The sequence below is a fragment of the Micrasema longulum genome, unplaced genomic scaffold (assembly GCF_059751315.1).
Source record: "Micrasema longulum isolate JH-2025_06_02 unplaced genomic scaffold, ASM5975131v1 h1tg000549l, whole genome shotgun sequence".
NCBI classification, from domain to species: Eukaryota; Metazoa; Arthropoda; class Insecta; order Trichoptera; family Brachycentridae; genus Micrasema; species Micrasema longulum.
The window spans coordinates 299229-311626 of NW_028277745.1; the positions used below are offsets into that span (position 1 = coordinate 299229).

A 12398-nucleotide genomic window follows, 5' to 3' on the forward strand; every position below is an offset into this window, starting at 1 on the left:
TTTTTCATCACAAAAGGCCTGACTTGTGGGTTATTACTAAGGATCTGACTTATTTGACATCACGGAAGGATGTTTTGAGGAAAAGTAAAGAAAAAAAAGTATAAACAATTTGCAAATGAAACGATTTTTCATTTTGTGTTTATAATCACTCGCAATGTTGTCTGCTTCTTCGATTCTCGAACAGGGGGAGCGTTGAGGGCAATTTCTATATTTAAAATTGAGGTATTCATAATTAGTGCAGAACCAGGTGCACAGATGTGGAACCCCGTTAGGTGTGAGGCGAGCGACTTGGCCACCAAGAGCTGCCGAATGGTTTCACAGAACACGTAAGTGGCTAGTAATGGCGGCCAAATGTACTATATTTATTGTACTTACATAATTATACTTTTTGTCCAGAAAAATACTAAGACTTGTAGGTAGTGTATTTTTGTAGGTGTGCTGTCCATTTGAATAAACCTTGAGGGTGAGGGGGAGGGGAAAGGAAAAAACAATCATTAAAAATGAAATTATTATTCTATATTATTTATTGAATTCAAATTTACATACACTCATATTGAAGCCTTTGAACATTGTGTTCGGATGACCCGAATCATATCTCGAAGTGGTCAAAGCGCGCAACAATTCATGAATAAAGAAAAGGAACAAAATATTTACACGATTCTCAAAAGTAAAATAAGTCATTAAAAATATGATCCATTCTCACAATAGTTCTCTCGGTTAAGTAACAACACTGGGAATGTTACACACCGATTATATTACCTTTAAATATAAAGTGACTTCCGTATTTGGCTAATGAGTATTTTACAGCTGTGATTGCCAGTAAAATACTAGATTAAATAAAAAAATAATTAACAACAATTCATAGTCTCCTGTTTACAAAACTTTATAGTAATGCGACAAATTTTCTAACTATAAGATATAAAACATTATTTTACAAACTCTCCGGAGCGGATAACTTCCTACAAGATTCTTTATAAGAATATGTCATAGATCGCGCCATACATTGTACATTTAAACTGATACGGGGTTTACAATCTTTCCATAAAAAGTTCTGCACATTCGCATGCAAACTGCCATCGGCTCATATTCAATATATGCAACGTCCAGGCACCATCCACCTCTCGTATAGAGATAGTGATACTACAATAATGATATAGACGTAACAAGCGATATAATATTTATGTTCGTCAGCTTGCACGAGAATGTACAGAGGAAAGATTTCTGCTTGTAATTGAACATTGCCGCGGTATGGGTATGTAGAGTTTCTTCAGTACAGAGTACGCGGACTGCCTTATATTATAAGTGGCGTAGACTTTACTAATTACGTCACGATAAGATAATGGGAGAAATGCGTGTTCGAGTAAATAATTTCAGTTCTAACGATTGGCGGTTCTCGTTATGTCTCTAATGAACACGGTGTGAAGAGGGGGGCAGGTGAACACTTTAAATGTAATCAATTCCTAGGAGCCGTATCTACGTACAGCACGCGAGCACTCCGCACTAAATGAAGTGGCTATATGCGGGATTATCTGGAATGTTTCTACCGTAAGATCCGGTACACGGAGCGAGGTGACACAGTTAGAGAACACGCCGCATTCGGGAATGAGACAAACTGCCGCCAGCGGGCAGAAACGAGGCGACTAAATCAGAAGCGGAAAATAAAGTAAAAACTAACATTAATCTCGAGACACGAGCCGGGTATACAGTCTTGGCCAAACTCGAACCATAACGCCGGAACCCGAGCGGGAAATAAGAGGATTATTACAATAGGGTTAAGCATCAACAACAGTATTACGATAATATGTACACAAGTAATACTCGGAACAGTCTGTGTCCGTGTCACTTCCGCCGCACTAAGTGGCCGCCGCGCTCGGTCATTTGGCGCGGCCGGAGCACTTCTTCTTCTTGCGCTTGAAGAAGCAGCAGCACCTGCGGACAGACGGGGCACGTTAGTGCGGGCTGATGCGCGGGAGGAGGGCGGGAGGGAGCGGGGGAGCCGGGTATACGGGACGGGGGGCGGCCACTCACTTGGTGTCGTCCGCTAGGTCGGTGTCCTGCTGTGGCTGGGTGATGGGCGTGTTGGAGTGGCCAGCCGTGGGGTCGTCAGCTGCCAGCTCCCCGTTGGTGGAACTCACCACCTGCAACCAACACACTCCTAGTTACTCTCCATTGCTACTTCCGACCTAGCAAATTCTGACCACAATTTGCCCTCTGTCTTAGCTATAAAAAGTAAGAGTGAATAACTATGCTTATGTCATATTTTTAAAACATTCAGTGCTGCAAAACAGTGTTTATTCATTTAAAGTATCTTCGTCGGTAACCTATAATTGAACATGTCTAAAAGAAAAAAATGTATGCATATTTTGCTTTTCATACAGAAAACGTTATTTTACTTTGTAGATAAATGTAAACTTCCCATTGTAATCGGGGCCCAGCAGGCAGCAATTAGGTTTGGGGGTGGGCCGTATGAATATGTCTATTCTTTTTAGGGGCCACGCGACTGTCGACGTTACTCGTGCTTTTGTGATCCAAACACAATTTATTTAAAACCCATTGGTTTTGCCCAATATGCTATGATGCATATTGGGCAAATTAAAGAATTGCTATGATGAAAGGATACAATTTGAAATTACATTAAAATTCAAAACATGCAGATTATTACCACACTCGTTACTCTGAACATTTTTATTTACAATAAAATAAAGTCCTTAATTGACGGCTGGGCTGGAAGCACTACTATGGTCTGTTCAGAAACTGAACAGGAATCTGCAGGGCCAGAAGGGAATACTTCAGTCGTCAACTGCTACAACAATAGCTGGTCTAGACTTTTCGGTGGGACACAATTTTTTTAAAACAGGTTTGTTTTATGCACATACACATTCAACCTTTTCTATTCCGCTAGGTCTAGGTATTGCTATGGCAGTTCCCAGCAGGCCGCGAAATTTTAGGCAATGTTTGGAAGCTTTCATTCAAACCGCTGTCATGTCGATAATTTTAATAATTCCTAGTGTCCCACTGTTTCATCAAGCTTCTAACAGATGTCTCTGAGTGTATGAAATCTAAAATCATTCCGAATACTTGACCGCAACGCGTAAAGCGCATACAAAGGCGTGCGTCTTTATGGGCTATTTTTGTATGGCCGGCCCTCCAAGCACAGAAAAGTGCGTTAATGCGCTTATGGCACCCTATCGGTTGATAATGAACATTTACTATAAGGCACAAGGAACATTTTTAAAAAATATAAATGAAATGATCATTAAATATTTGTTACTGAACGAACGTTCCATAAACCCAAATATAGTGTATGTGGTTTATTAGTATGCCTCCGCAATTTGATAAGGAAGGTGCGGAGATGATAGTTTTCATTTGACTTATTTGTTTTAACAAGTCAATTGAATAGACCCACCTGTTAGATTCATTTCCTATGCACATAATTTACCAATATATTAAATATTTTAATATTTAAGATAATATTCCAATATTCATAAATGCATGTTCAGTTTAGGGCACAAAAAGGGTCTACTATGCTGTCATAAGCAAAAGGGCAGTTATTTGCAAAAGTCGTATTTTGAGATATTAAACTTTTTAGTATTTTTTTAACTTTATGAAAATTAACAAAAAACTGTAAATAATCATAAGTGAAAACATAGTATGTCAAATTGTGTACATTATTTTTTTTAGTACTTGCTCGCGGGTCACTAAGTCGGTGGTGTCACTCGGAAAAAATAATAAGTTTAGTTGCGTGGGTCAGTGTCTGACTCGCAGGTCACAGGTCTGCCATCACTGTTCTAGAGCATAAAACCTGTGTGTGTCATATCTACACTGAGATTTTGCTTATGGATATCTAGATATGTATTGTGTTATTTCCTTAAAAAACTTGAAATATTTGTAATTAAATATTTTTTTACTATTGCTGTATTTCAAATGGTTCAAAATTTCATGTAGAACTTGATATTAAACCTGATATTTAACTTATTTTGTGATTTTTGTCAATAAAACTGTTTTTTTAACTTTTGACTAAAAATAGGCAAACAACCAAACATATTTATGTATTTTCTTAAAAAGGAATAACTCGCTAAGTTTATATTTTAGAGGCTTGTCAGCGGGTGGGAAGACAGGATATGGAACGAAGTTATGAAAAATACACCACAAAAACCAGACCAATTGCGAAAAAATTCTCTTTGAATTTTTTAGTAACTGGTAGGAATCGAACCCGCGAGTGAGTTTCACAGTTACCCGTCTAACCAACTGCACCAAGGCGCCTATTAACGCACTTACTTTTACTTAATAGTTCAGTAGTAACCATTTACAGATGTTTGGATAGAATACCCCCTCATCAACGTACTGACATAGTTGGTGAGCGAACTATGTTTATAGTAATCATTAGAATACTGATAACTTTGATCTTCACGTTGTAATGCGCAATGATTATTTTAATATCGAAACCCTTTTCATGATGATATTTAAAGTGTAAAATTTATTTGTAAAAAAAAAAATATGCATAATATGTGAAGGAGAAATTTCCAATTATTGTCAGAATTTATCTGTCAAGGAATATTATGTTTTACTCTCCGTAATGACAGCAGCATAGAAATGTTTCCAATATTTAAAACATGATTTAAAAATATATTTATATATACTTAGAAGACAGAAACCCTAGTACACTTTGGATTTGTAAATGAAATCACATAAAATGTAAATAAAAAAATGACAAAATGAACTAGAAAATATTAAAAGTGGAACTACAAAATTTGTAGGCCAATGCCAGTTTAATGAATTCTTTTTTAAAAGTAATATTATAATGAAATTAGAATTATTTTTGAGTTCTTACTAAAAACGATCATCAATATGAATAAAACAATAAAAAGTGGCACCAAGGAGGAAATTTTTAATGTTTTTCAATGTACGTCATTTGAAAGAGTGCAAGGCCGAAAAGACATTGATTGTATTACAGTAAAAAAATATTTTTTGCATAATCATATTTTTTTACGAAATTGCAGGTTACATAGATTAACAATTCCACCATGCGTTATATTTTTAGCATTGCCATTTACACAACAGTGGCGCCCTCCTTTGTTTTCTACTCTATTTTGACAGCCTATAGGTTTAGCAAAGTTTTTAAACGAATTCTAAATTCAAATTTATTTATAAAATGTTTTTTAAGTATTGAAAAATCTACATTACAAAGAAATTAGTCATATTGTTTGTACAATAAAGAATTCTAAAATGTTAATGCAAAAAAAGTTATGCACACTAGTACTAAAAAATCAAGTCAAAAAAACAAGTCTTGATTCAACATGAGACTTCGTATATAAATTAAATAATTAATTTCCTATATAATTAAAACTACAGGAGGTTGGACTACATGAGACTACAGGGAAATTATAATTAATATATTTATGATTGACAATAGTAACTTTATGGAGGGATAAGCAGCACTCGAGTAAAATATCAAAAAAAATATCACTGTAATAATTTTGAAGTATAAATTTATCTTATCTTATGCATATGTAGCAGAAAATTAATTTAATTATCTGATTGACTAAAATGCAGATTATATTCACTACTAAATTCTTACTCAATATGATATTCCATTCTGTTATAAAAAAAACAACGCAACTTATCATTCATTTTATGCGGAAATTGCCGATAGAAATTTGTACCAAAATAAGTCTGAAAACAAAAATTATGTTAGGACATGTTTTGTTAACTTACGAGATACATTAATAATTAATCTGTAAATGTAGTATACTTCAGGAAGAAGTATTGTGGGCTTAAACCAGATAGAAATTTAGTACCATTACACACATCCTGTGCCTTGTAAGAAATTAACAAAACAAATTAATGGGTATATGGCAAAAACGTGATCATTTTTTCGATTTTTGAGATATTAATATGTATATGTATTTTGGAATATTCAAATTAACAAAATATGGCTCCTTGTCTTACAAATTGTAAGGAAAAAAAAATAATACATCAATTAAAAACCTATTTTATTTTATATTAACGCAGTGCTTCACGAATAAAGTTTTTAATCTTGTTTTTGCTCTTCTGTAAAATTTCTCATTTGCCAGCTTGTTTTGCGTACCCTTTCATTATGGTTTAAATGGATACAAGAACGGGTTTATTTTAAGATTAAATTCAGAATTAAAGAAGAATCGTTATTACTAACCATAACATACAACTGCTTTTATTCATAATTTCATTCATTCATTATATAGACAGTGGATGGGACAAGAGGTAATCTTAATAGCAACGGACAGCACAGAACCACGGGTAAATGACAGTGTACAGTGTGACAGTTTGGTCAGTGTGACGGTAAGGTCTGTGTAACCAATACCCCATCTACAAAGGCCCGGGCAAAGACAGCGTCCCCGGTGGCAGAATTAGCTTAGAGGCCATGGGAGAGTCTCTACTGTAAGCCTGTCATACTTACGGGAACATATTTGCTGTTTAAACCACTGCTCGCTTACAATACTTTAAAAATGGTAAATTGCAATAAAAATTATTCTTAATTATTTATTTGCTTTTTGTATAACTTGATATTTTTATGTTTTTTTATTATGTATTTTTGTATTATTTAATTTAGAACTCGGTCTTATTTGGCATATTATTTATTACTCCCATTTCTTACTTCAGTGTAGAGTGAGTTTCTAGAAAACATATCTCAATTATCATTTCAATTATGATTTTATGTATATTTTTATTATTGATTTCAATGATACCATTACTTTGTTTTTTTTTCAATAATACTATATTTAACTATTACTTTGTTGATTTCAATGATACTATTATTTTGTATAGTTGATTATGTATGAATCTAAATTTGTATAATTTATATATTAATATTAAGGTCTGATTATCTTTGTTAAATTGTACTCTTTGGAATTTTATTATTTATTACTTATACCTTGTTTATCTGGATTGTTATTATATTGCATCACATGTCAATTTATTTAATCTAATTAATTTTACTATGTATTTTTTATTGTTAATTACTATGGCTTGACACGGGCACAGCCTAAAAAGCCTAAATAAGTTCACTTATATTTAAACGAGAGTAATTTTGAATGAATAAATAAATAAATTAGTGTAAAAACTATTTCAGTGTACTGACTAGATTTCGGGTATAAAATGTTTCTAACATTTTCCACCAACTAAATACTCTAGTGAAACTGCCTTGTGGTGCAGTGGTCTCGGGTTTGATTCATAACATGAAATATTGAATTAAAAAGGCATTTTTACACTAGAATACTCCATAGTTCCTGGACTGCCACCTGAAGCGTAAGACTGATCTTATTATCTTTTTGTAACAAAAATAATCAAGTTACGCTGCGATTGGTGTACCAATGCAGTGCCTTATGCACCATTAGGCGCGGAAAAGGAATGATGATGATATAGATAGTAAAGAATAAATAGTAGTCTCATTGAATTATAGGAACTATATATTTGTTACAAATTATGCATGTGTTTTAAAAACGAATTGTTCGATTCTATTTATTGGTAATATGTTAATGTGTGTGAATGTTGATGTGAAAATGGAACACACAACAGAATGTAAGTTACATTTGACATTTGCAAATGTCAACATTTTCGGGATCTTAAGAGAACCATTTTGTTTCCAGCGCCCAGGCCTCGAGTCTAGATGGTGTTGGTCTAACGGAATGGTCAATAACAGTGGTCAGTGTAACAGTTTGGTAAGTACGGTGTGGTCAGTGCGACGAGTGTGTGTGTGTGATGGTGTTGTCGACGTGACAGTGTGACGGTCGGGGTACCTGCACAGATCCGTGCCGGTCAGCGGGCGTGAGGTGTCCGGCCAGGGCAGGCTTGGTGTGCTGCGTGGACGCCTCCAGCCACGCTCCCCCCTTCCCCCCCTGCGCAGAGACAACAACCACTCATCACTGAACCTTCTTCGCTAACCCTCGTCCTCATTTTTGAGAAGTTTCCAAAAGACAATGAAATGAAGGGAAGGACAGGTGGGAAGTTGAGCAGTCGGTTCTATATGAGATTGGAAGTGTTGGGGCCGCATTCCCGTGTTATTTGAGTGCCAAGATGAGGACCTTGTGTGAGAAATCTGTGCAGGATTAGGATGATTCCGAAGAGGAATATTTATTGGAAAGGGTGAGGAGACGGTGCGATGATTTAGGAGCAAAATCTGTGCTTATCAAAGTAGTCATGCGGGAAAGGACAAAGGAAAGATGTATTCTGTAATTAGATACACTATTGTAGAAACTTAATTAGCAACCTTAGACTATAATTATGCAACTACAATGATGTATGTAATATTTTACAACATGATACTGATATACTTTTGAGTAAAGTTAAAAAACCTCAATTTGGTACATTTTCAATTTTATACTGCTGAATTTACATTTCACACACATACATATAAAAAGATATATCACTCTAAAAAATACTCAAGCGAGAAAAGCCAAACCACCCGAAATACAGATTTGAAGGAGGAAAAAAGGAATCATTTCACAGATTCAAACATACAAGAATCACAAATTTAATGATAATAATCAATTACGATCAATAAAAAAAATATCGACAATACTCCACAAAATTTTTCTACAAATCTGAATGTTTTACAGCTGCTATTTTGAAAATGTGTGCTGTCAAAAGTTGATGAATACATCGTCTGTGTAAGTTCAATACTGCATATGAGCCAAAAAAAAATATTTTTTTTTGTTGACGTCTTCAGTTGAATGGGACAAGCCAAATTGATTGCTGTACTTAAATCGAAATTGACCAATAGACAGCTTGCTTGCATTCTATTAAATTCAATACTGTGAACGAATCATCTCTACTACAGAAGCAAGTAATACAGCGAATACGCCATGGGCAACTGCCAGAACACCTGCCACAATTAACTTCATATAGGCACATAAGATAGTAAAAATAGATTTTCTTATATAAATCAACAGCATAAAATAAACTGCATTCAAATTAATTTTTTATCTTTTTTTTAGGAAATCACATTTTATTTTTATCTCTCCTGAACATTTTGACAAATGGTTCTTCCACAGTATTTAACTTACATAGTCAAAATATGATTTCTATTGCACAGTGTTTAATTGGCATACTGACTACTACTCTTCAGAAAGCTGGAAAATTATGGCAATGTTTTGACACTGCCATAATGCATGTATGCACCATTTAAAATTAAGTGGAATAAAGTGAAAGTATCAGCCCAAAATAATGGCCAGTTTGTTTAACAATTTTGAATCTCCAAACAAGTTTCCCTAATTTGTGAAGACTTAATTGGACACCGCTATATTTGGGCTAGTACAGACTTTGTTCCTACAGAAACGAGGATAATTTCACAATAGATACAATTATGTGTATGCGCTATCTATGTATGTATAGTGGAACTACTCGGGATTGAGTGCCTGTTCTAAATACTAACACACTTCAGTTCCGGGAGTGTTATTCAGTGTATGGCACATACATTCACACACAGGGACACACGCACACGCACGTATACGCACACACTGGAGGGGAGTAAGGTGTGTGACCAACCTCCAGCGAGGGATCCGCAGTCCCCAAGCCGTCCAAATACTCACACAACTCGTCCTGCCACATACAATACAAGGTATAATATGATACTAGGCCAGCACCTCTCATAACAAGACATGACCAATCCTATTTATTTGCTCATCGGTAATATATTTTTGATCAAAAACACTTAGGCAAATAAATTATATTTTTAGATAAATTGAAGAAATAGAAGTGCTTGGACAAAGAAAAATGGTTGGCTTAATTTGTAAATAAATATACCAAGAAAAGTGTGCAAATACATCCTCAATAAAGGTTGATAAAAATATGTGTTTTTAATACTTACATCTTATTTATTTATATTGCACTTAATAGTGGCCCAAAATATGTTATAAAAGTGCATAATTGCAGCGATTGATAAAAATATAGCGCACTAATTATATATTAAAAATAGTAATGCTGAAATCGCAACAAACAAATTTTTAAAACATTATATTTGAATGAATTGTAAATTATCACAATCTAAAAGAAAATTCAACCAGGGACAGTTGAGCTTTCTACCTGGTGTAAGTATTAATGATTATTTGCAATTTTATTTCATGATTATTTGCAGAGATATTTGATAAAACAAACTCAACACTTTTAATGATTCATAATCTTGTGGAGGGTGACAGATTGTATACTTTCAAGCATTAATAAAGTCTATTGAAGGACAAACAAATAGTGACATTTGTAACTGTGAACGGACAATACATCATCGAATAATGTAATTTATAAACACGAAAAACTAAAAGTTTCTTCTGAACCCGTAAATGTATAAAAACTCATTTTTAGTATCGGATACAGAAGGAAGCAAATGTACTCATAGTAGATGATAAAATTGAAGGATAGATTTATTAAAGAAGTTCTAACTTTGAAGCTGAACGAACACCAGAGAGCAATCCAAAAGTATAATTATTTCAGGGGAAAAAGTAAAGAAGTAATATAAATGTATAAAGAGAGAGGAGGAAGGGTCCCGGAGACCGAGACGAGGGCGTACCTTGTGGAAGGTCGGATGTCGCTCGCGGTTGGGCGATACCACCAGCTCGTGCGCAGTCTGCAGCGAGCCCACCGGCGTGGACTGGAACACACAATACTCGTCAGTTGGGGGACACGATACACGGTAAGGGGGGACAAACGGGGTGAGGAAGGGGACACACGGTGGTGGGGAAGGGGACACACGGGGGTGGGGAAGGGAACACACGGGGAAGGGCGCACCTTGTCAGATTTGGTCTTGCCCACGTTGGAAGGGGGCGCATTGCGCAGCTGCCGCATGATGTGGAGGTTGGCGGGCTGCGAGTACACAGACAGTGAGAACAGTGCAGACCACAGAGTACATTACACAGGGGAGGGGAGACTTACCATGGTCTTGCCGGTCCAGTCGAACTCTCCGTCGTCCAGGTACCCGCGCCGCTCGAACAGTTCCCTGAACATGCGGCGGAGCTGCTCGTAATCCGGCGTCTCGAAGAAGTCCAACCTCCGCACATAGCGCAGGTATTTCGCCATTTCCTCGGGGTGTCCTTCGCATAATACCTGCGAAACAATTATCAATAACTCTTAAAAGATCGTGCTTAAAATCCCTCTAGAGACGGTGCTGTAATGTCGTGTTACATTAACCAAAAGATTTTGAAATACAGATATTTAAAAATAAAAATTTAACACATACATATACTGTTTTATATTTTTTTTTCCAAAATTTGTGAAAAATAATCATATAACCTAGGCTTGTAGCAAAATACGACTTCGTTACTTTAAAAAAATAAGAGAGATATGTATATCAAGTGTTGTATTCTACGTAGACTCATGTGACATCATAATCACACAAGGGTATATATTATAGACAAGCAGACTTTGCTAGTGTGCGGTGCGATTTGCCTACATTATTTTTCCTTAAAAAAAATTTAACAGTTCTTAAATTGGTTGATTGTGGTGGAATCGACAGCAATATTTCAAAAAAATTCTGGTCAGAAGCTACACTGCTGGAGAGGAAGTTTTTCTCAGGGTTAAGGTAGAATCGGGGACAAAATAGCTTCCAATGACCCTGCAAATAGGTGCTCGGGTTACGTTGATACATATCATGCGGGGGTAATAATAGTCATCATTTGTATACATTCTCAGTTCTGTCTTCCTTCCACATTAAAGTGTGTTTTACGTAAATGTACAAAATATCGAGACTTACCTCGATTGGCGTAGCTCTTTTGGTATCGCCAATCTTTTGATATCGCTCCTTGAGCGTCTCTGCCTTGAGTCCTTGCCAGGGCAAAGAGCCGCGTAAAAAGTACATAAACATATGACCCAGCGCTTCCAAGTCATCTCGTCGGGATTGTTCTAAAAGGAAAATATTCATTGAAGATTAGTAATTTCAGTATTATAAATATCACTTGATTTTCAAAATCTTGTCTTAACTAGTGATGAAATGGATAGTGGGATGTCCGGCCGCCGAACATCCTTCAAAAAAAAAATTAAGATTATAATATATCTAGTTTTTCTTAGTATCTTCCTTTGTATATTGACCATGTTCAGGTAAAAGGTGGTAACCCACGAAAGAAAAATTTTACATGATCAAAAAATAGTAAGAACACCCAGGTACTCGAATTTCTCTCAGTTAAAAACTAAACTTTTAATGGTCATAAAATAAAAAGGGGTTAAAATATTTTTATGAAATTTTTAATGATCACTTATTGATCCATGAGTTGCATATCTTCAGGTTTCTGGCAAAAGTTGGTTACTAATATTTCACTAGTTATGAGATACTGCACATTGAAAATTCAAATAAAACCACAAGTAAAATATTATATAACATTATTTTTTGTATTTGTTAATAGACTATTAAACTAAAGCAAAATTTTTATTTATACATA

At 35.3% G+C, this 12398-nt stretch overlaps 1 protein-coding gene across 5 annotated transcripts in view; it reads right to left on the minus strand.

The window, feature by feature from the left end:
• Positions 1-509: 509 nt before the first annotated feature.
• gish (casein kinase I gish) overlaps positions 510-12398 on the minus strand; it is a 31352-nt gene continuing 19463 nt past the window's right edge. For 2 of the 5 annotated variants that reach the window (XM_088227970.1, XM_088227969.1), the window contains exons 8-14: positions 11717-11865; positions 10900-11070; positions 10538-10618; positions 9523-9576; positions 7776-7874; positions 2029-2138; positions 510-1929 (exon numbers count right to left, since the gene is read on the minus strand). In XM_088227970.1, coding sequence (XP_088084096.1) covers positions 1875-1929; positions 2029-2138; positions 7776-7874; positions 9523-9576; positions 10538-10618; positions 10900-11070; positions 11717-11865 — 719 coding nt within the window. In that variant the 3' untranslated portion in view covers positions 510-1874. The remainder of the gene's footprint in view (positions 1930-2028; positions 2139-7775; positions 7875-9522; positions 9577-10537; positions 10619-10899; positions 11071-11716; positions 11866-12398) is intronic. The other 3 variants (XM_088227972.1, XM_088227971.1, XM_088227973.1) reach the window with 2 other exon arrangements.